A 27,555-nucleotide genomic window follows, 5' to 3' on the forward strand; every position below is an offset into this window, starting at 1 on the left:
CAACTGCAGGCGGCCGCCGCTCGCACACAGTAGTGAGACATCCCCGACACTGTACCCGTCAATCAGGCTTAATGGGGTATAAAAGCTGCCTGCCCCAGCCCCGTGCGAGCAGCCCAGAAAGTTACCCGCCTGCCCTGTGACCGGGGGGCAGCGCACTGACTATGCGCAGCCTGGCACTCTTCTGTAGGGCACTGCTGCTGTCATCGACTCCCAGAAGTGGATGGTAAACTTTGCAAGGGACTGGCACGGAGGCATCAGCATGGATTGGAGGTGTCTGGGCAAGCTGCTACTTCTGCCAGTGCAGATAGTCCTGTGTGTGCTGAGGGCAGCCGCCTGCCTGGTAGTGCCCACCCGGCTGAGAGATCTGCGTGGGGACACCGTGCTCATCACTGGCGGGGGCAGGGGCATAGGGAGGCACTTGGCCAGGGAGTTTGCCAAGCAAGGAGCTAAGAAGGTAAGTGGTGCCCATATTACACATAGGCTAGCAGTCTGTATAATGTGTGCTGTGCCCGCTGCGGGGGTGAATGCCCAAGCTGGCATGGTCTGCGCAATATATATATCACTGCTAGAAGCCCTGGCATGATGAACCACCGAATAGTAGAGAAGTGTTAGTAGCCTGCTCACAGACTGGCATTGTGCAAGGAGCACTGGCATGGCTTACCATTTTGTTGCATAGTCTGCGCAGCACCCGCTTAATGGAAAGCATACCCAGGCTGGCATATGTTTAATGTCAACATAAGAAGCATTGGCATGACCTTGTATTTCAGTGCCTACCAAGACTGGCATGAAGCCCTCACTGTAATGCATACACAGACTGGCACTGGCATTAGGTGCATCACCTTCAGTAACTGCCACCAATACTTACTCTGATGTTTACCCAGACTGACACTGGCATGATTTAGGGATGTTTGGTTTCAATACAAGAGACTGACATATGCATGGCATGGCATACCACCGATTTGCATGGCAGTCTCTGTTCCCTTCACTTACAGTGCAGAGCCAGGTTGGCACAGTTGTAAAACTGATGTGACCTGCTACATATGTTGTAATGCACATCAATACTTGCATTAGCTAAGCAGGAATAGGGCACAAATTGGCACTAGCTGCTACCCAGGCTATTGTCTGCAGATAGCATGGCATTAACTCTAGACCACAGCTGTTTACTCCAATGCAGTTTCTATGGCACTGTGTGGGTTAAACTGTCTATTAATAAGAAGAGGGTATAATGTATATTTGTATATATATTATTATTTTTCTTAACCCCTGAAACAGATTCCCATTGGTCATCTATAGCCAACTTTCCCCCTGGCATCTGTTGCCTCTTGTTGACTTTGTTGTGTAGACTTTGTTCTCCCATTCTTGACCCCAGCCCAGGTCCTAGAGTGAGCAGACCTGTCTGGCAGCTTGTGGGTTATTCAGTTCTTATGTCTGCTTGGATAGTTGAAGACGAGCCAAGACGGTCTGAGATCACTTACACCTTCTTTGCCTGTCTTAAGTGGCGTCAAGGTTTAGACAGGAGAGGTGACTGAAGGCTGAGGTCATCTGGAAAAGCCCCAAACTGCATTGAGTCTTCAGGGCAGGTTACCTGAGCACTTTCCGTCCTGCCCCTGTGAAATGTTTGGTTTGCATGTTGCTCGGTACAAGGTCCAGGTTGAGGACGCAACATGATCTCTAGACCCTAATGTTTGACTTCTATCTCTGTGTACTGAGAATGAACCACCCGCTTGTTGCAGTCAGGTGCTTCAACCTCATGATCCAGTCCAGAAATAGATCTGGGCGGAACATAAGATCTTGTCAGAGAGGAGGACCCAGTATTTAAAAAGATAGAACAACCCCAGGCAGTCCTTCCATCATTCATTCATGATAGTCTTCCTGTTTCAGAAGAATGTATACCTGACGCCATACGTGGTGGGCCTGCAAGCGGCGCCACAAAAATAGTTTGTCTTCCTTACGTCAGTACTTGAGGAACTTTTTGTAGGATTTGGAAGATCGTAGCACATCAAAAAGGAGTATTTAGACAGTGATTATTGGTCTTAGGGTACTTTCACACTAGCGTTTTTATAGTTTCCGGCATTGAGTTCCGTCCTAGGGGCTCTATACCGGAAAAGAACTGATCAGTTTTATCCCCATGAATGGAGAGCTATCCGTTCAGGATGTCTTTAGTTCAGTCTTTTTGACTGATCAGGACGGAGAAAATACCGCAGCATGCTACGGTTTTATCTCCGGCCAAAAAAACTGAACACTTGCCGGAATGCCGGATCTGGCATTTTTTTTTACATTGGAATGTATTAGTGTCGGATCAGGCATACAAAGTACCAAAATGTAAAAGAATAAATGCCGGATCCATTTTTCCGGATGACACCGGAAAGACTGATCCGGTATTTGTAAGACAGATTAGGATCCTGATCAGTCTTAGGCCCCATTCACACGGCCGCAATTTCGTTTCGCATTTTGCGTAATGGAATTGCGGACCCATTCATTTCTATAGGGCCGCACGATGTGCGGCCTGGCTCTGGAAATGCGGACCCCCACTTCCGGGTCCGCATTTCCGTTCCCAAAAAAGATAGAACATGTCTTATTCTTGTCCGCAATTGCGGACAAGAATAGGCATATTCTATTAGTGCCGGCAATGATGTGCGGTCCGCAGAATGCGGAACGTACATTGCCGGTGTCTGTGTTTTGTGGATCCGTAAAACACACTACGGATGTGTGAATGGACCCTTAAAATGCCATCAGTTGGCATACGTTTTGACGGATCCAGCTGGCAGTTCTGTTGACGGAACTGCCTTGCCGGATTCCTCTGACGCAAGTGTGAAAGTAGCCTTACACAAGCACTGCTAAGCATAACCCCCGGTTATGGGAGAAAATTTTCATTTCACCTGATCCTTGTCTCCCCCGACATCACCTGTTTTGGAAGAGTCAGGAGCTTCCCACGCGCTTTGGCATGTCGGCCGAACTCCACGTGTTCAGCTGACTTATTTTAAAACTGCACCACACGTCCATAGGTTGTATATGGTATTGCAACTCAGTCTAAAGGTGCCCATACACCTTCAATAGCAGTCATCAAACACTCAGCTGATGGTTACATTTCCAACACCCTCTGTTTGACCAAGCCTGAGAGATGAAAGCCGCGGGCAGGCACCTTCGGCATCAGCTTATCTCCCAGAAGAACAAAAGGATTGGGTGTTGAAATTCAACATCATCAGTCAAGCTAGAATCTGGAGCTCTCCATAAACATTAGATTATCGGCAGGTTCGGCCAGAAATAGTTTATGGGGGTCTTAACTCCAGTGCAGCTGAGTTGCAGTATCAGGCACAACACGTGGACAAGCATGGTGCGGTGTCTGGAAGAAAGCAGCCAAGATAATCTAATTCTGGACAACCCCTTTAAGTCTCAGGTCTACTTGACACAGATCCAGTTTTACTCTCAGACGTTCAAAGCTTGGCATAGTCAAGCACTGATACCTACTGACTTCAGTGGAGCCCTTGATGGAAATCCATGAGCCGGGGAGCGTGTGCCAGATGGTTTTCATCCTTCTCTTTTGCAGTGACTCAAGTGGTCAGTGCTCAGTGTTTATATCATGTCTGGTTTATGAGCTTCAGAAGCTACATGTGAATGGCCTCTAATGGAACTACAATATAAGCTCTCGTTGCTTTGGCAGTTGTCCTGCTCTTGGCACTTACTCTAGTGCGGGGCCTTCTGTCTGTAGGTGATCTGATGTCAGGATTTTGGGTGGTAATTTTTGTAAATATCTGCTCAGTTTGAAGTACATATCATTTGTCCATATGTTATAGTGTTGCAGAAGCATTGATTTTCCGACGTATTAGAGCCTCCTGTTTTGGCATAGTGAATTCCCAACTCTCTTTCCAGAATTCTTCTGCTTGTAGATGGTGCAACTTATTCTGGGCATATATTAGGGGGATTGCATAAATAACAATTCCCTAATTATGGCTTCATTGCAGTCCGCAGAGACACTTGTGCCTGGTTACTATTACTATCACTGGGCTGCACGGTTCTTCCTTACAGTTTGGGTCGAGATTTTAGGATCCAACCATGTAGACGGCTAGACTTGGAGACTTGGTATAATTGCTGTGCTGTCACGATATCTAAACTGTGGTTCTCGATTCATAGGACAGCAAAATTTTGGATATCAAAGTTGTTTAGCTGCTTCAAGTCAGTGTGACTGAGCGTCTCTTCTTGAAATAGCCTGCATGTCTGGATTGGAGGTCTGTGTTATCTTTTAGATGCCAGCAGAGGGCAGAACAGAAAGTTTCTTTCAGCAAAAATATACAATGGGAACATACACCATCAATACGGGGATATAAATGACCCTTCCTTTAATGTAACAAACCTACCCAAGGACATTTTAATTTATCTAGTCACTGATAATATACTGCAGTATGATGACCAGGGGCAACTATAAAGGGATTCTGTCACCTCGTATAACACAAATTCAGATTTTAAACCAGTCATGCTCCACAGCTTACCTTGAATCGGCTGTGCTGTTTTTTATTGTAATCCGTCCAGCAGTTTTGCAGAAAAACGACTTTTATAAAACCCTGAAGGTGCCCAGAGGGGCGTTATGTTCCCCTTTGTGTGCCCAGTAACGCCCCTCTTACAGTGCCCAAAACACCTTCCTCCAGAATCCCTAACCGCCCACAGCGTCTCATCCCTCTCCTCCCCCTTCCTGACGGCCGAGCGAAGTCTCGCGCAGACGCAGTACCCACTGAGGGCTACGCCAGTGCGATTTGCTGGAGACTGAGGGAAGAGCGAGCATCGGACATCACTGGGCTCGGCGCATGCCCAGTGACGACGATGAAGCTCCTGCCCTCAGTCTCCAGCAAATCACACTGGCGCAGCCCTCAGTGGGTACTGCGTCTGCGTGAGACTTCGCTCGGCCGTCAGGAAGGGGGAGGAGAGGGATGAGACGCTGTGGGCGGTTAGGGATTCTGGAGGAAGGTGTTTTGGGCACTGTAAGAGGGGCGTTACTGGGCACACAAAGGGGAACATAACGCCCCTCTGGGCACCTTCAGGGTTTTATAAAAGTCGTTTTTCTGCAAAACTGCTGGACGGATTACAGTAAAGAAACAGCACAGCCGATTGAAGGTAAGCTGTGGAGCATGACTGGTTTAAAATCTGAATTTGTGTTATACGAGGTGACAGAATCCCTTTAAAGATAGCCATACAGAGTAGATGACTGTTGGCCAGTTTCAGCAGGACCAGCTGGCCGTCTGATGTGTATCAGGGGTGTCCTAAACCGCCCCCCTTCTCCAGCAACAAATTCTGGATTTCCTTGTTCTCAGAAGAGTCTGGTAGTGGCATAGTCCTCTCTTCCCATTAAGAACACATGCACACTCAGCCCAGCTACATGTGTATGGGGGAGTCAGGGTAAAGATTCAACAGAAACTGGTGAGGGACATGGTGTGGATGAAGTTGCACAGGCACAATAAGGTATTTGCTGGCAAAACCAGAAATTTTTTAATGGGATGTGCAGTCCCTCAAATATCTATTGTAGGTGGCAGTAGACAATATGCAAGCATCAGCTTTCAATGGGGAAAAGCTTCTTTATTGGTAGCATCTTGATACGTTTGGCCTTTTATCTGCTCTTTTCAATTTCGAAGGACACTCTTTCATACTATTGGCAACTTGATGTTCTTTTTTTAATATATATATATATATATTTTGTTCTGGAGCCTCAAAAATGTTAGGCTTGCAATGAAATTCGGCAGCAAGGAACCATTCATTCAACTGGTACCCTCAACTCAAGAGATTAAACTTCTCATGAGTCTCCTTTGTGGTCTGAAGAAATGCTGCCCAAGAAATATCTTTTCCAAGTCTCTTGGATGACATATCACCAAAAATGATAGCCAAGAAAGACGCCAACCAATGTCGTAAATAAATAAAATGGACTTAGTTATAAATCTAGTGTCGTACCCCTTACAGATTTACAGGAAAATCCCTTGAAGAGTGACTGGAACATGTTTTATGGACAAGCATGCCTCTCATTTCATATGTAGGAAACTTCACTCCCAGGAACTTCACACTGGCATAAAGGGGCATTGTTTGAGGCAACCGCATGTGGAGGCAATTATTTGAAACTTGCTCTTGTGATCTTGTGAATCCATTGAGATTTTCTTCCCTTGCTAATGAATTGTAGCACAAGGCTTAAAGAGTTCTTTAGCTGCAGCATGTCGCTTTCCTTGTCTCCTGTGACGAGTGTCATTTTTAACTGCACTTCTATGAAGGTCTGAGAACGGAAGGTGTGAAACGTAACCTGCCATCCTCGTAAATGTACTTTTCTCAGTGAGTTGTGAACAGTCTGTCTTCACAGCTACCAAAGTTATTTTAAGCTGGTGAACACATGGAACCTACACCCGCACTAAAGGATTTTGCACAAACTAAAGAATAAAGTGATCTTTATACTGGGATTTTTTAGAAAATGTGGTAATAGGAGATGGAAATATAAAGGCAAGATCCTTAATGGACACCATGATACTTGATATCATATTTATATTGAGCAACCAAGTTGACTGGTTTAGAATTGTTGTTGACTGGCAGCATTAGGGTTCAGGGCTTGAACTCAACAAGGGCAACATCAACATGGAGGCTGTGTGTTCTTCCAGTGTTTGGTAAGTTCTTCATGTTCTCACTCTCCAAAATCCATACCAGTAGCTCAACTGGTCCAAGAGTGTGTGAGGTAGTGATTAAAGAAGAGTTTTTCTCCTTTTTTGATACTGATGGCCTATCCTCAAGATGAGATCGGCAGGGGCCTAAGCACAGCTCAGTACCATTAAAATGGGGCTGACCTGTGTTACCAAGCACAATCGCTATCCAATGGACAGCCCTGTGCTTGGTATGCTACAAGGAGGCCGCGGTGCTCACCAGATCTCCAGTAAGCACCGAAGCAGCTGATTGGCAGGGGTGCCAGGAGTCGAACCCCTTCCGATCTCATATTGGTGACCTATCCTGGGATGAATGTATGGCACCTTATATGCATAGTATACATACAGTGGCGTACATCACCCATAGGCTCACATGTTAACAAAAAAAATGTTTACTACGTCCTGGACATCTGGCTGTGGGCTGAGTTCCCCACTCTCCCTTCTGTGTCACCAAACTTGTAACTGAAGGGAGACTACAAAGGTATGTAGCTTCCAATCCTTTTATAGAGTTATGTAGTGATCTATTTTTACTCCAGTACAAGAACATGGAAAAATCCTTTAAAACTGTAAAGCTAGCCATACTCGTTAGATGCTATCATCCAAATGAGCCCTTTGTTGACGGATTTCTGAGGTGCATGCCCAGCCCTAAAGGAAATGCTACACCAAAAAGGTTTTCTGCCAGTTAGGGCCCATTCAGATGGCCGTAGTGCTTTGCGGATCCGCAAAACATGGATATCGGCCATGTGCGTCCCGCAATTTGCAGACCGCACATGGCCGCAACCATAATAGAAAATGCCTATTCTTGTCCGTGATTGCGGACAAGACTAGGACATGTTCTATCTTTTCCGCGGAGCCGCGGTACGGAATAACGGATGTGGACAGCACACGGTGTTGGTTATAGTAGGAGGAGACTGCCCTTGTTCTCCTGGGCGTCTCCTTCTCCCTGGCTGTAGCGCTGGCCGCTCACAGCCTGGGACTCTATGAGCTGTGCGCTACGATTGGCCAGCGCTGCAGCAAGGGACAACCCTAATACAAAAACTCCGCCCAGTACAACAGAGGGAGCTGCAGACACCGGAGCCTATACCGGGCGAACGGAGACATACTAGTAAGTGCAGGGGGACCCCTGGGCGCCGCTCTGCCCACTGATATAGTTAGTTTTTAGTTTTTAAACTAGTGAAAGGTCCTCTTTAAATATAGATATTGACATGGAAAATTAAAAATAACATCATCAAAAATTCTTAAAAAATATGTTAAACATAAAAATGTGATTTTAAACAATAGATTATTTTCTGGTGACACATTCCCTTTAATCTGCTAATGAAATGCACAAAAGTTTAAAAACAAAACAGGAACTTTGTTTCCTCAGTACACAGCCAGTTGATGTCAGCCTATCTGTATCTCACAGCCTTGTCAATGAAAATGCATTTTCCTGTTATCTTGAATGTACTTCTAAATGAAGAGTATTTTGTTTCAGAAAGCCTAAAAATGTCCTTGCATAGAATACAGGTTCTTGATGTACAGGTGAAACTCGAAAAATTAGAATATCGTGCAAAAGTCCATTTATTTCAGCAATGCAAATTAAAAGGAATTGCATCGATGCAGCTTAAAATTAGAATTTTGTGAAAAGGTTCAATATTCTAGGTGTCACACTCACTCCAGTCAGCTAATTAATCCATATCCCCTGAGCAAAGGGTACCTCAAAATAGTGACTTTGGGGTTTCTTAAACCAAAAGCCATAATCATGCAAATTATAACAAATAAAGGCTTGAAATATCTCTCTTTGCATGTAATGAGTCTATCACATATGTTAGTTTCACCTTTTACGTTGCAAATTTTTCGAGTTTCACCTGTACATTACTTTGAAGACTAATGTCACTGAGTGTAGATAAACCACAGTCTGTGACCAAGGGCAGCCAGCAGAATTTGGAATGGAATTCTGGATATAGATGGAAATATGCTGAAACTAGAAAACCTATGGCCCCCATACACTTCAGTTTATTCTCGGCCTAAAGCTACTTTCACACTGGCGTTTTGGCTTTCCGTTTGTGAGATCCGTTCAGGGCTCTCACAAGCTGCCCAAAACGGATCAGTTTTGCCCTAATGCATTCTGAATGGAAACGGATCCGCTCAGAATGCATCAGTTTGCCTCCGTTCCGTCTCCATTCCGTCTCCATTCCACTTTGGAGGCGGACGCTGCTTGCAGCGTTTTGGTGTCCGTCTGAAGAAACTGAGCCAAACGGATCCGTTCTGACACACAATGTAAGTCAATGGGGACGGATTTCTTTTCTATGACACAATCTGGCACAATAGAAAACGGATCCGTCCTCCATTAACTTTCAATGGTGTTCAAGACGGATCCGTCTTGGCTATGTTAAAGATAATACAAACTGATCCGTCTGTGCAGATCCATGACTGATCCGCACCAAACGCGAGTGTGAAAGTAGCCTAACTTGCAAAGACTGACGGGTTTGGACAACAGTCTAATGTGTGTGGGGAGCTCCCGAGAGTAGGTTGTAACATTCGCTTCTGATCACATCTACTGATAGCTGATGCCATTGTAACTGTGTCATCCACTTTTTAAAAAAATATATCAAAAACTGCAATATGTCAGCCTTAAACTTCTCATCCTTTTTGGATCCAATTCAAGTTGTGGCAGGAAAAAAACCTTTAGGTCAGCAAAAGTACAGGAACTTTGACCTGAAAGAGTTGTAATCCAAACCATTATGGAATTCCACAGCCAATGGTTCTCCACTTCCAGTAATATCTTCAGCTGTTTCAGAAAGGCATATCATTAGGAAATGGTCTTTGACAATTGCAGGCTCCGATTTACAATTCCTTCCCTTCATTTCCTACATGCTCTGTTTTATCCTGTAGTCGTCAATAATTGTTACTGACAAAACGTTTCATGAAGGTTCCCCTGGAGGCCTTGAATTTGTTGACCGTTTTCTTAACTTCCTTTCTTGTCCTTGTGCTCCTATTAACAAACAGTCAGAGAATTGCAGATAATTGTCCTCAATTTAAGATAACAAGGATACGAATGCACCCCCCTCTATCCGTCCCCTTCTAAAGGAAAGGGATATTGAGTTGTGTCAAGGATTTAAGACCTCCAGTTTTGACAATGATCCAGGACTACGCAGTTCATTCCACGGGGAAAGAAGCTTTGAGCTTTCCAGTAATTTATGGATCCTATTGATTTTTTTTTCACAGTACATTGAGTTTGAATTATCAAGTGCTGAAGCCAGGCTATTTGTCTATAAAAATACCATTACGGATATTAGTCATGAAATGGCTTTCTAAATGCCAGTGGGGGCGGTCTGAACAGGAGTGAACTCTGCAGGGCAGCACTCGTTCACAACAACAAGGATTTGTGACCTTGGTTTTCATTTAGCATTAAATCAAATTCTATGTAATTTAGTTATAGCCTGTGATATATTTGTTAGCCTTCTACATAGATGTGATTTATGGTCTTATAAAAGGGATTATTCTGTGGAAGACTAATTATCTAGATGCACTTTCCTGAGTTATCCTGTACTGTTCATTCAGCCAGATATTGTTCCCTTTATAAGTTTAGAAAAACACGGCTGCTGTCTTTCAAAAAACCGCGCCACACCTGTCTTGGTTGCATTTGGTATTGAAGCTCAACTGAATTGACGTTAAAGGAGTGTACCGGGAGTAAAATATTGGTGATCTCTCCTCAGAATAGGTCATCAGTATCTGATCAATCAGGGGGCCACACACATTTCATGGACAGTTGTGCAACTATTTCTGGAATAAAGTGGTTACTTTTTTTCTAAACCTGTACAACCCCTTTAAACTGGCCATACGTATAAGGTAAAGACAGCTGAATCGTTTTCAGAAGTCGGCTGATAATGTAATGTGAATCAGGTTTCCTTGATAGGAAATGTCGGCTGGGGACAGGAAGGTTGGCCGATCCTTTGCTCCTGCAGGAGATGAGCTACTGCCAGAGGGGTCTGGTAGTGGTTTATTCACATCTTTCCATTGAAATATAAGCCCATACCCTGAGTTGAGCATGCACATTTATCATGGAGTTAGATAAAATAATTCTTGGGCAAATGAGTGGTTGTATGTATGGCTGCTTTAAAGAGATTGTCCACTCTTTTACTATTGATGGCCTATCCTCATGATAGGCCATCAATATCTGATTGGCGGGGTCCAAAACCCCTTTCACCCCATTGATTAGATGTTTGCGGAGCAGGAACTAGACTTCTCCGTTAATTGTGCAGTGGACAGATCTTGTAACTGCAGCACTGGTCCCATTCGCTTCAATGGGAACAGTGTGCACTAACCTTCTCTGCCCACTACACAACAGACAGAGGTGTGGACTTCCAGCACAGACTTGACTGAAGAAAAGGGGTGCAGGATGTCCGACCTACTGCCGATGAGATCATGACCTATCCTGAGGATAGGCCATCAATAGTAAAGGCAAGGGCAGCCCCATTAACCACTGGCATAAATGTCTTGATATTCAGCTTCTCTATTCCTGTTCTCTTTCTCTCTTTGTCTTTGTACATGTTCTATAGGGTTCTTCTAGTTTATCCATGAACCAAGAGGATCAGGATGAAGAATCCTGAAGATAATATTTAAATTTGATTGTTTAAAGTGTGGGGAAGTGCATGGGATTTTTGTTCAGACCTATAAAATGCAGAATGTTAACCATAAAATCTTCACTTCATAAGTAATTCTGCCTCTGTGGCCGCAATTTATGGGGACTTTTCTGGAGTAGCAATTTAACACCCTTTCTTTTATTTTTGTATTGTTTTGAAAAATAGACTTTCATTCCTTTGAAGCCCCTTTTATTTATTTTTTAGTCTACATCTTTCAGTTGCTAATTTCTTCTTCGCCTTCAAGAGCTTTGCTTCCTTCATAGGAAAGTCCGTGGGTGGGTGACTTGCTTTCAGTACAGCAAAGAAAGGGAAGCATAGGTAATGAAGAATCAGTAGTAGTAATGGCCTCTCAGCAGTGTGGAGATTTTATAAACGGTCATTATTGGGCATGAACTCTCCAAGATAGATTTTAGAAAACTTCAGCTGACATTCAGTGTAAATTAAATAGGAACCCACGGAGTTACATTCTTAATTGCAGATGTGTGTTTCTCCCTTAAAAATCTTTTATATTTTAGAAAATTTGCTCATTGAACTTAAAACGAGTACATTATATCATGATGCCATTACCAATAAAACATATTACCATCATTTCCATAGACTTCTACTGGTGTGACTATTGTTGTAATGGTATTAAAAAAATGGCTCCTTTGGCAAGTGCTATGTCACCAACGAATTAAATCATACAAGGAGTGACTTAATGGAAATTTGGAATGTGTTGTTCTCTTGGTTTAAGTCCCGCACAAGCAGTAGTCTAGTTCTTCTTTTCAATATGTGCACGATTGACTAGTTTTACTTGTAGTCTTTTGACTGTGTCTTTACCTCACCTCTAAAAAATTATCACCTGATTTCAAAGGACTTCAAAAGCTTAGAGGGTTTTGTTAGGCCAGTGTGACCCAAAGATTACAGTCTTATCTTATTTAAAGAGTTGACTCAGTTGTTTTATAAAGAGGCCTTGAACTCTAACAGCCTTTGATGTTGTCCTGACTGTCTTTATACAGAACGCAGCTCCCTGTCTCCAAGAGGTAGATGTAATGTGTTAAAACCTCTTGAAGCATTGGGCCATTGACCATTTGGGAAGGCCAGTGTGTAAACTGAACTACTGGCCAGACGGTTGTTAGGCAGCCATGAATGCATTGTAAACTGTCTTCTGAAATTCCAGTGAATTAAGCTGGCATCCTTGTAAGTTCCATGGAAGACCTTGCAAGTACCATGGAATTCAAGACTCTCCTTTTGCGGCCTCCTGCTTCAGTGGAACCTAGATGGGATAGGATTGGTTTTCCCTCACATATGGTACATTGCTGCACATGCTTAACAGATTTTGGACTCTATGGGGGACATTTATTAAGACCGGCGAATTATACGCCGGTGTTAATCCCTCTGTGGAGCCGGTGGATGCGCCAAAGTTATGTAGAGGCGCAGGCCTCTACATAAATTTGGCTCTTCCTGCCGCTGGCCATGCGACATGCTTTAAATTATGCCAGCTCCCTTGCTGGCGTAATTTTAGGCCATTTTCCATGTCATAAACTGGCATGGAAAATGAATGAGATGGACTGGACGGCCTGTCCTCTTCCCTGCCCCCTTTTCCCACCACCATGCAAAAGTAGCTTGAGTGGGGTAAAGTCGCAGATCTTGTTGCAAAATCTGCAACCTAATTATGCCAAAACTAGCGTAAATGAGATAATAAATGACCAACTATATGTGTTTAAGTTTAGGTCAAGCGTAGCGTGCATTTTTGTTTATGGACATAGAACTTGCTTTGATAACTTACTGAGGAACTAGTTTTAAACACTTTTTTGTCATAACTGAGGGGGGCTGTCCACATGCTTACCATATTTGTACTTTGGCAATGAATTTAATTATAAGAATTCTTGAGCTGGGACCCTTACTGATGCCAGGAACAAAGAGTCATTCTATTGCGTTAACTGTTAAACCTTGCCAAACTGGCTGTTTATAGCTACAGAAAACTGTAGTAGCCCATTGTCTAGGACATCATTTTGGGGTTAGTTAGCTCAACTCAACCAATGTAACATGACTGACATACCCTCAGATATGGAAAACCCCATTACTAGGATCACAGATATCAGTCCTTCAGTCTTAAAATAATACACAGTATATGGGATTGGTTTTAGAGCTGTTGGTATGAAGAGATGTTGAAAGCTTATAGCTGTAGGCCATAATTTATACAGCGCTCATTCCATCATTTGTATAATCGAATTGTGTAGAATGATTCCAGGAATGATTGTAACAGTTCTCTAGAGTCTTAAAAAAAAGGGAAGATGAAAGGAACAAATCATGGCTGGGTCTAATTATTCAGTATCCTGCACTTATTAATCACAGGTTACATTTATACTCTTCGGATAAAGGGATTTAGGTGACCTCTTTATGAAGACTTTTTGTATATTTTAACATGTAATATGTGGTTTTAAGAAGTAGCCACCTAAAGTTGGATTGATGTGTTTGTAATTTTCCAGAATAAACACATTTTGCTGCTGTTGTGGTCTTTTGCCTTCTCAATGATGACCTAAAAACAAATCTGGATGATTAATTACAAATTCTATCTTGGCTTCATAATATATGGTATTTGAGGATTATTACGTTAATCGTTGGCTTTAGGTGCCTCACCAAGCCTGTGCCCACATGGTTAATGTCTGGGGTTGGCAAAGCTAATATGTGGTGTCTTCCCACAGTGATCTATTTTATCTAGTTACCACTGCAGTGCCAGGGGTGATTACACAACATATTATTGCCCTTCAGAGAAGACCTTTACCAAGGAGTACCAGATTATATCACATGGTCCATCTCAGAACTGGTGACTGGCCAAGATGGATCACAGAGTAGAGAGAAGATGCCACATAGCATCCTAGTCTTCACCATGCATGATCCATTTGTTATAGTAAATACCTGTCATATCCCTTGTAGAGTCTAGTGTAAATATTTTTTGAAACAAACATCATCTTAAGTAAAAAGTTGTCAGGAGCCCAGTAGATTTTATTTTAGCTCTCAAAATAGCTAACGCCCATGTGTCTACTTTTTTGGATTGCTAACACCTAACACCCGTCAACTACTTTTCAGGAACTGAAAGTGTCATTTCCCACCAGTTTTTATGACTTCCAAAAAACCTATCCTGTGTCAAATACTTGGTGCGCAAGACACATAAAATGAGGGGAGAATATAAAAGTGCAGGGGCATCAAAGGCTTGCACTGTCTCCATTGTCTCTCTTTTTGTGAAGCTCTTGTGGTTTGGTCAGTGACACTTTAGCCCCTGTGTGAGTCTGCGTAGAGCAGGAGAGAGAGAGTTGGCACCTTCTCATTTACAGCCCAGGGTTCATCGGCAGGTCAGCCAACTCTTAATGACATCACTACACTTGTTTACCACTCTCGGAGGAAGTGCAGCAATGATGGTCTCCAGTACTTAGCAATGACTATGTCTGCACCAGCTTTGCCAGACAGTGCATGGACAAGGTAACGGCACCAGATCTCCTACAGCAAATGGCTGGCACCGGTCCAACCCATCCAGCCTCATGATTAGCAAGTTGACTGATGCCTTCTATTCCTCATTTTCTTCAATGACGTATTCTTCTATAACTACTGCAGCTTCCAAGGATTTACAGTGGCAGGCTGCTTACCATGATGGTCTCATGTGTCATAAAATTACACTTCTTTAAACATTGCCCCTACAATTATGTATTTAGTTTTACCAGGTTACAATGTAAGAAAAAGCAATAGACCTGACTATAAAATAATGCGCTGGACACACTTATAGCAATAGGCATATCCTACATAGCGGCACTTGCAAATAACTCATGTCCTCTGATTAGGTTAAACCTTTCAAGATTTTGATAAGTTAAAATTTTGCTTTTCATGACTGTTGACAGCCCCTAACTTTTACTAGAATATCCCAGGTTCCAACATGGTTGATGGACCTGATATGGCATCTTTTTTTTTTTTAAGCTACTTCTGCAGGCACCATCTGAACTTATCATGCCTCTTCCATGAGTAAAAAATATTCTCTAAACATTTTGCAACATTTCTATAACCAAGCGTTATGACTCAGTTTTCAATGTTTTTCTGATGCATGGCCAGCACCATCACACAACTGGTGGATGTAGCATTACCTCCCCATTTGATTCAGTATTAGAAGTTTTTGAGACCCTGGATACTGTAGGTAGGCTGCACTTTCTGTGACCCTAACCTGTGTTAATAGGATTGCAAAAGTTGACTCCTACTTGACCTTTTTTTTGCAAACAACCGACCCACACCCTCAATTGTTTTAATAATTCTACAAAAGAATGGGAATGTTAGGCTTAATCTACACTTGTGCATATTCAGGACTAGTCAATGGCAGGCCTTGTCACCTCCACAATACTGTATTTGGATAACAATGGTCGAGAGAAGTAAGTGCTTTTACAGTGTAGTTGAAACTAATTGCAAAGTGTTAGCAGATTAGTGGTTATTAGCATTAAACCCTTACATTTGCTTTATTGTTGACTGGACCTTACTGATTGCATCATCTAAATGATGCTTATCTATCAGGGTTCTCTAAATGAATCTTGGTAAGAATGTTCTGAAGAAAGCCACCTAGAACATTTTATTGCTCATATGGAGCTATATCTTTTTATGGTATCAAAAGTCTTTGTACTATTAACTGTCATTTAAAAAATAAAGGTCTTTATTGTTTAATTTGAGAACAGATGAAAATGGCACAACACAAATAGGAGCTCATAACATCATTGGTTTAGTGACCCCCACAATCACAGGTCCAGAGGCATGTGTTGAAGCCCATCATATTTTTTGACGCTGCACCACTTTTGCCTGATGGCTGGGTCCAGTATAGCAAAGTCATGAACTTGGTTCATGGCTGAGAACAGTGAAACTCCCACTGAGCGCCATGTCACTCTTCATTTTCAACATCAGTTGAGGTCTTTCCCTCACCTACCCCACATTATAATGGCCTAGACTAGGGATAGGTATTCAGCGTTAAATGTGCAAAAGCCTCTAAAAGTTTCATTCACCCTGGCTTCAAGGCTTTCATTTGCAATAGGAGCCATGGCATAAATTACTGGATTTGTCATGTGATGCCAACTGGAACCACATTGACTTATTAATGGGTCTTTTTGGTTCTGATGAGGTTTCTTGACCTTAAGACCTCATGCACACGAACGTTGTTTTGGTCCGCATCCGAGCCGCAGTTTTTGTGGCTCGGGTGCGGACCCATTCACTTCAATAGGGCCGCAAAAGATGCGGACAGCACATCTGTTGCTCCGTTCCGTGGCCCCGCAAAAAAAATATAACATGTCCTATTCTTGTCCGTTTTGCGGAGAATTATAGGCATTTCTACAATGGGCCTTCCGTTCCGCAAATTGCGGGAGGCACCTGGACGGCTTCCGTTTTTTGGAGATTCGCAATTTGCGGACTGCAAAAAACGGAATGGTCGTGTGCATGTAGCCTAAAGCCTCATGCACACGACCGTTGTAGTGGTCCGCACTCGAGCCGCATTTTTTGCGACTCGGGTGCGGACCCATTCCCTTCAGTGGGGCCGCAAAAGATGTGGACAGTACTCTGTGTGATGTCCGCATCCGTTGCTCCGTTCCGTGGCCCCGCAAAATAAATATAGCATGTCCTATTCTTGTCTGTTTTGTGGACAAGAATAGGCATTTCTACAATGGGCCGCCCGTTCCGTTTTGCAAATTGCGGAAGGAACACGGGCGGCTTCTGTTTTTTTTTTTGCTGATCCGCGGTTTGCATGAGGCAATGAGGCCTAAAAGTAATGGAAACCTTAACAAAACCCTCTGGGAAGCAGTAGTGTGAACTAATTCTTTGTCAATTGACTAAGGAGTAATTGACTGTGTTGGGCTTTTCCTATCCATGCCTCTTGTCTCCAAGATGCAGTGAGCCTATCAACCCTCTCACGTTCGTAGATTTAGCTTGGATGTTAGGACAAGACTAAGAGTCATGGTAGAGATATTATATTAAATATTTTATAATGTAGAATATTCAATACATTGTTTTCTTATTCTTCCATCTAGAAGCGGAATGAAGCTCCTATAACATGGCCACTTTGCTATGAAACAGATCATGTGCTCACATTTGAACAATGCTTAGTACATTTGAGGCAGCACTGCTCTTTCTAGCTTGATTATGCCAGTATTCTTTTTTTTTTGTACTTTAGTCTGGATGGACAGGATAAGATAACATAGTTTCCTATTTTAACTGGCTTCCTGTAGTTGACATTCAGACGGAAGCTGGTGTTAAATTGTAGTCCAGACAATACATGGCTGTCCAGCTAGCTGCTCACTAGGAGGAAACCAAATCCATTTATAAAGCTGAGACACCTGCAGTTATTTAAAAATTTCCTTCACTTGTGCCAACATTGTATGTAAAACCTAACTTAAAAGACGACATAAAAATTTAATAGATTTACAGTGAAGGGGAAAATTTCTATGTTTACAGCAAATGCTTGCTTGCCAAGATGGCCTAATACGGATAGTTTCAAAAAGTACCATTTTTATTACACTGCATCCACAGGCATATCTTGAAACATTTATCATGTGCCTTTTGTAAAATCTTATGATGCAGAGGGGCCTTTAAGTTCCATGGCACCACTGCTACCCCTGCTCCCGCTATATCTACGCTTTTAAAACACTTTTTAAACTGCAGGTGGCCATACACGCTAGAATACTGTCAGCTGAACCATTCAGTTATCTATTGGTTGTTCCAACGTTGCCCTGAGGGCAGATGTGAAAAGTTGGATCTTGCATGTTTGATTTCAATATGCCTGGTCTGTTTTTATCCACCTGGGTACGCCACTGTCAGAGGCATTGGCATGCTGGGCATCCTTGGACCCACCAGTGGAAATTATTGTTGAGGCCTAACCCCCTATATCGTCAATAAAGGTTAATAGGTTTTTGAATCTAAGAAATAGACCCTAGTGGCAAGTGACTGGATCCAAAGGAAGCCAAGTGTTTATTTCTCTCCTGGACCTTTGGGGCCCACTAGATATCCTCTGCTACTCTTGTGGACAAGTCCATGGTCCCTGGTCAGAGGTGCTTGATATTAGCTTTTTGCACACATGCTTTATCCTCATGACAGATAATGAGATGAGATGCAATCAACATCCATGCACAATCCTTATTTTTTATTTATTTTTTCATACCAGGTGATTCAATGCATTTGTGCACATTGTGGAGTAGGCCTGCCCGGTGAACTGACTGACGGTAACTAGAGAAGCTCCATTTGATTACATAAATTCTTCAAAAATAAGATATATAGAAATGGACATAACTACAGCCAATAATGTGGGTTTTCTGATATATTGTGCTACTACATACCTTTAATTGCTACTGATGCTGCTTTTTTATTTTCCTATACTAGGTGTTTTGGCCCTATAAATTATAGGTATGCCCCTGTATACAGATGAAAGCAGTTTTTTTTACCATTCACCATTATATAACATTTTACCAAATACACAACCCTATCAAACCAGTTTGTGCTAATTAAAAGAGGTGGTGGAGGAGGGGAACTCTGGGAATAGTTTCAGGTGGCCTCTAGGATCATTGCCATCTACTCCGGTTTGATTATCAGGTGGCTTACATTGTCCACTTTGGAATAATACTTGCACATTCCACCTGCATTGAGGGCGGTCGGCCCCCCTGGGGTCAGTAAGAGGTGACATCAGGGCAGAATGCTTTTCAGGGCAGTCCTGACTCTACAGGGATTTGCCGCCTCACCGGGCCGCTGGCCTAGTCAATTTTCTGGTCAGTAATTATTTGAAAGAAGAGTGTGTCTTGTTCAGTAGGGAGGTAATCAAAGAGAATTTCATCTGGATCTCGTCCAGGAGAAAAGAAGATATCTGTCCATGAACTTTACAAAGTGTACAAAACTTTTTTTTCTTATTTTTAATTTGAACATATTTCCTTTTTTTTTTACCTGAAACAACTGCAGTAAAATCACATTTCCTGTCAACTGTAATGAAACCTTTATTACCGAACGTGCCTGTCCTGTAGGTGACCGGTGTATTGTTCATTTTTACGAGGTCATTCACTGTGTGGTGTAAACGAAAAAGTCTCTTTGTTCCTTTTTAATCCTGGAGCAATACAGACAGTGAACTTTTGCCCTATATGTTAGAAAACATCTGGTAGTTATAATGAAGACATGGTGACCTTCATGTACTGCATGAATGAGGCGGATATGATCAGATTCGGGGGCAGGGAGGTGGCACTGTGATTGCACTGATGATGTTTAAGCACATGGACTTATTTCTAGGTAATTTATCCTCATATCGGGCATGTGTCATGCGAGACATGAAGGACTTCTTTGGTATTAAAGTAGTTGGCCACTTTCTGGTTACTGTTGACCAATGTATTTCACGAATTTAAGATGATTATGTGGCACTTATTAATATAGCCTTTGTTGAAATTCTGTGCCACTTTTTTATATTTCCTAAGCAGTGCCCCATTGTTTCCCAAGCATTGTGTGCTGTCCACACAAAATTCCATAAAATGGCTGCTGAGGTCATGTGACCAGGCAAATCCCCTTCATGTGATGTCTTCTACATTCAAGTACACTGCATCTGCCATCTGCATTTCACTGTTGGGAGTTTAGTTCAGGTAGAGTGTGTTTGAATGGAAAAGGCTGAGGATGTATCTGGTCACATGACTCTCCGTCAGCCGTCATGTTATGGACAGAACCTCTATGGGGACAGCAGAGAACATTTACCCAACATGGGGATATGACTTATAAAGTTATTAGCAACCCTCTGGTTCAAGAAAAAATTATATTAACTGGGGAAGAAACAAAATACTTACAGTGACCTTCTATTTTTTTTCTCCAGTTAATGTGAATTCTTTTCTGGAACTGGAGGATCACTTTGAGGCCAGGCGCCTGTTTAACATGGGACATGAGTCTGGTATTGCACAGCTTAAGTGAATGGGACATATCTGTAATACCATATCCAACCTGTGGACAGGTTTGGTGCTATTTTTGGAAGTCTGATCCTGAAAAACTCAAACATTTTACAGACAACGGTGCTTTTATTTTACTTGTTGAAGCAGAACATTTCATTTTATTGCAGTTCTTAAAGTATAATACAGTTCCTCGTGTCTCCCACTTTCTTCCTAATGATAACTGCAATAAAAAAAATTAACTGTATTTGCCATGAGGAAAACATTAGCTGGATTATCAGTATATCTATGTATAACTTTAAACTCTTTGATTGTGACCTAGCCTTGGACCAGTTTTGCTATTATCCAGATGCCTACAAATGCAGTAGGTATGAGAGCTATGAAGCTCCTCTGATGGTCTGGATCGCAAATAGCTCCTTTACTGGGATGATCAGGTTTATAGCATGCTTGAGGCCATGGAATCCTAAACCTACTATATAGATTTGTCTGAAGAGATATATCTGCTTTGTGCATTGTTTCACTACAATAGCACAGAAAGTGCTGCTGTAGAACCACAATTTGCATGCAATAGTATGTCTACGTAGTCTATCCTTACGATCTTTTTATGGCCACAATAAGGTGGTAATAGACCTACTTGCCTGAAGATAATCAGGAATTTAAATAGTAGTAAACAGGCTTTGATCCTGGCCAGAGCACAGTGCAAAATGGTCACCTACAGGGAACAAATTGGCCACTGTCACTTCTTGAATCATGTTGACATGTTGGAAGAAGCCACACAACAGTACTATTAGATCAGAGGTGCCCATCCTTTGGCTCTCTAGCCGTTTCAAAAATTACATCTCCCAGCATGCCATGACAACTACAAGATGTCAGGATGTGCTGGGAGTTGTAGTTTTTCAACAGGTTTACAGAACACTGCTATAAGAGTAGCATCCTCTAGAGCAGTGGCTCCAACCTGTGGCAAAATTACAACTCCCAGTATGTCAAGTGCAGAAGAGTTGGGAACCCTCCATATGGTCGGCCAGTCCCACCAAAATCTAATATGTATGGCCAGCCAAACAGGTCTATAGCCAGCCAAACAGGTAGTAGATTCTTTGAAAGGATCCCAGCTCTTAAATGGGTTTTCCAAGATTTCATTACTGGTGACCTATCCTCAGGATAGATCATCAGTATCTGATTGGTGGTAGTCCGACACAGTTGTTTGAGAAGGCACTGTGAGCCATGGCTTTCTCTCAGCTTTTCCTAGGCCAGTGACCACATGTTCATCGGTCACGTGGCCTAGGCTAAGTGAATGGGGCTGAGCAGGATTAAGCACAGCCTCTATACAATGTACAGCGCTGTGCTTGGTAAGCTGCAAGAAGGCCACGGCAGTCACAGGAGCAGCAGTGTCTTCTCAAACAGCTGATCAGTGGGAGTCCCGGGTGTTGAACCCCCACCGATCAGGTACTGATGACCTATCCTGACGATAGGTCATCAGTAAAAAAAAAATCTCTGAAAACCCTTTTAATCTAAAAGTCCTTCATTAGAGCAGAAATCCTCAAAACTTCACTACAAAACATCATTGTAAGAGTGTATCCACAATGTATATCTAATTTATTATTATATATATATTTTTTTTAAGATCATTTTATGGGGCAGAACAGAAAAATGCCTCAAAGAAACAGCTGAAGAAATAAAGCAAATGGGGGCTGAATGCCATTATTTTGTTTGTGATGTTGGCAATAGAGAAGAAGTTTACCAGCAAGCAAAAGCGGTCAGGGAAAAGGTAAGACCCAGAGGTGTACGTACATAGAGGCAGCCCATGTGGTGACTGGGGGGTTCTATTTCAGGCTTTTCCAATTTAATGGGAAGGAGAAACTTGACAGGGATGTTGTCTCTACAAGGCAAAAGGTACTAGGGTACATTGTATCGTACCTTTTGTGTGAACATACCCACTTCACTTCTGGGACCTGCAGAGCAAGTACCATTAAGCTATGTAATTGGAACTTTTTATTGTGACTTTGAAGTAGACTTATGAAGATGAGATGGGGCATATAAGGGCTAACTTTCTCAGGTGAATGGTACTCTGGTAGTGTTAAGCCGCTCCTGAAGGGTAACTTTTTAAATTGCTATGGGGCTAGCTTCCTCTATATGCTCTGCACCCAAGACCACTGTGGATACCAGGGAATTTCCTTTTGGGACCTAACACTTTAACTTATATATGATCCTTCCCAGTGCAGATGCATTAGATTATACTTTCATTTAGCTTGAGCCATATAATAATTTATTCTGTATTTCATGCACATTTTTTTTTTTAGGTGGGTGATGTCACCATTTTAGTAAATAATGCTGCAGTGGTTCATGGGAAGAGCCTAATGGACAGCGATGACGATGCTCTTCTGAAGTCCCAGCACATAAACACATTAGGACAGTTTTGGGTGAGTTGTTTTTCTACAGCCTCCATTATTAAAACACTCTGGGTGGGGGGATTGTTAAAGGAATTCTGTCACCAGGTTTCACCCCTGTCAGCTAAACATATGCTGATGTTCAGGGCCTCATCAGGATTCCTAATGTGGGCTTATAAATGTGATCTGTAGCCTTATTTTGCTAAAAAACAGGTTTTACTAACCTGTCACTCAAAGAAATAAGGTGCCCAAGGGGGATGTCAAGGGATGCAAGGTGCCCGCCGCACCCACCGCCGTTCGTGCCCAGCGCCGCCTTTCCAGACTTCTGCACCGCCTCCTAATCCTCTGTGCCGCCTCTCGCTCTCCCTCCATCCCCCCTCCTCCCTCCTCCTGCTGTAAGATCTTGCGCGTGCGCAAAGGGCTCTGCCTGATGCGCCCGTGCGGACTTCTCGATTTGGCTTCTTGAAGCGAAGTGCGCATGCGCCGGCACTTCGCTCAACCCAGGTATGACCTGCACTCTGGCGCCAGCCTCTCAGAGCCCTGTGCGCACGTGCGATATCTTACAGCAGGAGGAGGAGGGAGGGAGGGAGAGCGAGAGGCGGCACAGAGGATTAGGAGGCGGTGCAGAAGTCTGGAAAGGCGGCGCTGGGCACAAACGGCGGTGGGTGCGGCGGGCACCTTGCATCCCCTGACATCCCCTTGGGCACCTTATTTCTTTGAGTGACAGGTTAGTAAAACCTGTTTTTTAGCAAAATAAGGCTACGGATCACATTTAGAAGCCCACATTAGGAATCCTGATGAGGCCCTGAACATCAGCATATGTTTAGCTGACAGGGGTGAAACCTGGTGACAGAATCCCTTTAAGACCTGATCTTAACCTGTTCCCTGGAGTAACAGTCAACAAATATATTAAGGAGAACACACCTCTTAATAAGTTTGGCACTTCTGTGGGGAGTATGTGCACCAAAGAACCAAATTTGTGCCTGCTGTCAACAAGTGTAGATTTGCGCAATTTTTTTACTTAAATCTGTAAATCTGTAGGGCTATGGGAGACAGATTTACGATTACCATTACAATTTAGAGGGACTAAACCCCACTCAATTTATTTATATTTTTTGGTCACTTAAAAAGTTTCATTTTTAAATCTACTTCAGTATTAGAAATGTACTCTGCCCTGAACTGAATTAGCAAAGCATGCAAGAGTATCTTTATTATTACTGTTGTACATGCTGGAATGTCTGGAGACTTCACGCCAAAGGGCAATCATGTCTGGAGATTAAGAAGTGTAGTGAAGAGTCTGTGTATACTTGAAGATAAGTTGGGATTACAACCTTTGAGCATAGATATAATGTGTCCAAGAGACCCAAACCCCCAATAATTCAACTTAGATCAGCATAGGGTTCCATGTTGATATAAGTTCAGTAGAGTCGTGAGGGGTCCCGATGTCCCACTCATGTATAATGTGCCTATTCTAGTACGTATGGTTAAATGTTGGGGGAAAATGGTTCAATTCTTTTTCCATAGTAATAAATTTGGCATGGGTTTGTTCAGTGGACCTATCTGAAATGTAGCCTGCACTATCAGTGTCTTTTTGGTACCTGCTGTGTATAATATAATCTTTCACTGATATTTTGTCTTGTTGCAGACGACTAAAGCTTTCCTGCCACGCATGTTGGAATTACAGAATGGACACATTGTTTGCATAAACTCTGTGCTGGCCTTATCAGCAATCCCTGGTGCCATTGACTACTGCACTTCTAAAGCCTCCTCTTTTGCTTTTATGGAAAGCCTGACCTTGGGGCTGTTGGATTGCCCGGGTGTCAACGCAACAACAGTATTACCCTTTCATACGAACACTGAGATGTTTCAAGGAATGCGAGTCAGGTTTGTGCAGATTACATATTTTAGAGGCTTGTAGGGTTTCATTCAGTGGAGACCATGTTTATGATGAAGCAGATGGCACATTTCCACTGCAGAAAAGTGAGGTGAGATCAGTAGGTCCTCATTGAAGGTTGGAGTCTCTTTGAGAACCAACTGGTTAATTTCAAGCAATTTTGTTAGTGCAGCAGAGTAAGCCTACTGACTTTCCTTATGACAAACTAGTGCAGAAAATAAATGGCTAAATCATAAATTGAGCCTTGCTACGTGTACAGTAGACATCAATGCACTTGCTTAGGGAACCTAGGACAAAGATATATTGACTTTTTAAACCATATCCTGTTCTCATCGAGTGATCTAATGACATTTGAGGTCCCACCTAAGAAATTTTGGGTCCGATCCAGAATAATCATCGTGAGTCAATGCACTGTACTTAATTTACAGCCGCTGATACGTGAGCTCTATTCATTACTGTGATTTGGAGAGTGAGGCAGACACCCAATAAATGTCAAAATGCAAAGTGTTACAGTCACACCCAATAAAATGCCCATGTCCCCTGGATCCTCTTGGCCATGGAGCAGTGCCATGACTCATTGTCTTGTTTCTCACAAATGTTGCTAGACATAACTGTATAAATATATTGTTTTCTTATTTTCTAGGTTTCCAAATCTATTCCCTCCTCTGAAGCCAGAAACTGTAGCTAGGAGGACAGTGGAAGCTGTTCAGAAGAATCACGCTCTGTTACTGCTCCCTTGGACAATGCACCTTCTTGTCATCCTTAAAAGGTAAGGAGACCACTGTTGTGGTGGGAAGCTCATGATGGGCTCCTCAAGGTCTACAAATTCCTTTATGTGTAAAGTGGTTACTGCTAGAGCTGTAACCACTGGGGCCCCACTGTTGAACCAAATGGGGGCTCACTATACCAAGACAAAATCCAACAGAAAGAATTCAGGGCATGAAGAGCTTATGATAATTTTTCTTGGTGATTTGATCTTAAAATTTCTACTGCCCTTCTACGAGCCGCAGTTGTAACTGTGAATGGAGGTAGAGTTCCTTTTAGCTGCTAAGCCTACATTACTGGCAGTTATGCCCATAATTACCGCACATTAGAAGCTGATTCTCATTATTAAAGCTGTTCATGGCTCGGTAGTACCTCAGTGGGTGGAAATGGTAAAGCCACAGATTTAAAGCCTACCAGGCCATAGTCTGCATCGATCTGGTAGGTGCTCCCATCATTCACATCAGTCTAGCACTGTACAGATGTAGCAGACTTTATTTAGTCATATAGCACTTGGTTTAATTTAGTTCTTGCATTGCGGCTCAAGCTGACTATGCGACCTGTTAGCATATGCTGCAGATTGTGATGAGACCTTCTGATAATTTAATGCATATGAAAGAGTAAATTTAGGGTGTCCGTTAGCTAATTTGTATCGGAGTGTCATGACTCTCCCCAAAGACATGTTAGATTTCCAGGGGGAGAGGAGCCACCACCAGAGGGGTCTGACAGCAGCTTTTTACCCTCTCCCCCATAAAAAACATGCATGCTTGAACATCTTAAGATGAGCTATAGCAAATTTGTCTCAATTACATTTGTATGATTAGCATATTTGATAGGCCCTTCATTCCCTCTGCTCCTCCTCAGATTACCATGCCTCTTTCTGACATTTTATTTTCTTCACCGGTGTTTTATTTTCTTAAGTTCTGTTGAAGGCCTCTTTCAGCATCCTGTGTTCTCATCTTATTTTTGTCAGCAGTAAGACCAGTAGCATTTCCTTCCCCTTTTGTAGACACAAAACCACAGGTCGTTTCAGTTTCATGTCCTTTCTTCTCCACATCAGCCATGATATAGTTTGTTTATTTTGTGTTTCTGCAGCATTCTTCCCCAGTCGGCACTTGAAGAAATCCATAGGTTTTCTGGATCTTATACTTGTATGAACACGTTTAAAGGGAGGACATAGATTCAGCTGAAGAATAAAGAAATAGTTAATAAAGCAGAAATGGAGACCCCTCCCTAAAAACCATCCAGACCATGGTTGTGAAGCATCGAGTCTTCGGATCTACAAAGGCTTTTGAAGCAACGTTGATCTTCGAGATCACAGACATTGCAGTACGGCCTCTGTTCAGGCCCTGATATTGCTGAACTGTAACGTACCTGGAGGTTAAAGGCCGATTTTACGTTTTGAACTTTTTTAATAGAATTTTATTGTTTAAATCGACCAATAGTGTAAAGCTTCACACATCTCTTTTAAAGTTCTGTGTTTTAATTGGGTTATTCTACTGGTCACGTGTGGAATCTCATCTCCACTTTTCAGTCCTCCAAAAATACAATAGTTGATTAGCTTTGCTGTTCCAACATTTTATTCTTAAGTGTGTGTGTGTCTCTTGGGGTATATTCACATGCGTTAGATTTGTTGCATATATTTCTGCAGTGGAAAATGTGTTCCATACATCTAAATGGGGTTGTTTGGATGGCAATTACATGGATTTCCAGAAGCCCCTTTCAGATGCCATGTGTGAATTCACCCTCATTGTGAGTTTTTTGTTTTTCGGATATGCCCCTTTCTATATGTCTTTACCTCACCCACTTTGTCACGTGTTTTGTTAAAATATTTTTAGGTGTTTCTGTGTATGTTTGTTTGTTTTTTTTTCCCCCTTTCTGGTCTACAATTTTACTTTTTATGTTTTTATTTTTTATGATCTGTATATTTTTAGAATGTTTCTGGGTGTTTTTGTCTTAAATGTTTTTTCTGTGCTTTTTGTGAGTTTTCTTCATTCCCTCTACAAAGCAATCACTGTTCTACTTCAACTTACAGTCAAGTAGTTTTATTATATATTTTTTTTATAACTAACCTTCTTGGGGAGCAGTTGTTTTTTAAGGGCTTGAAGAAGAAAATCAGGTTTTGTACAGTTTTAAGTCCTATTTAAAAATAGCGAGAAGGAACCATTTGTTCGCACTTTGACATTCATGTAGACATAGATCACAAATGTCAAAAATGACAATAAATCTTGCATTGTATACAGCGTTTTCACCAGAGCAACACAAGTGCCACAGTCTGTTTTAGTTACTTGTTTGTTGAATTACTGAAATTAAAATATTTGAAAATAA

The 27,555-nt window shown here is 42.4% G+C and overlaps 1 protein-coding gene across 1 annotated transcript; it reads left to right on the forward strand.

Annotated features, from left to right (window-relative positions):
• On the forward strand, nt 1-27,555 carry DHRS3 (dehydrogenase/reductase 3). The gene is made up of 6 exons (XM_040429032.1): nt 1-454; nt 21,809-21,952; nt 22,485-22,604; nt 24,217-24,455; nt 25,109-25,234; nt 26,323-27,555. The coding sequence occupies exons 1-6, from the start codon at nt 221-223 to the stop codon at nt 26,405-26,407; spliced, it is 948 nt and encodes a 315-aa protein (XP_040284966.1). The 5' UTR covers nt 1-220; the 3' UTR covers nt 26,408-27,555.

The sequence above is a fragment of the Bufo bufo genome, chromosome 1, assembly GCF_905171765.1.
Source record: "Bufo bufo chromosome 1, aBufBuf1.1, whole genome shotgun sequence".
NCBI lineage: Eukaryota > Metazoa > Chordata > Amphibia > Anura > Bufonidae > Bufo > Bufo bufo.

Bases quoted from the DNA above. Each gene is read 5' to 3' on its own strand.
- DHRS3 (XM_040429032.1), top strand. From the start codon at position 221: ATGGTAAACTTTGCAAGGGACTGGCACGGAGGCATCAGCATGGATTGG. The intron at 22,605-24,216 runs GTGAGTTGTTTT...GTCTTGTTGCAG, and splicing joins ACACATTAGGACAGTTTTGG to ACGACTAAAGCTTTCCTGCC. The intron at 24,456-25,108 runs GTTTGTGCAGAT...CTTATTTTCTAG, and splicing joins TTTCAAGGAATGCGAGTCAG to GTTTCCAAATCTATTCCCTC.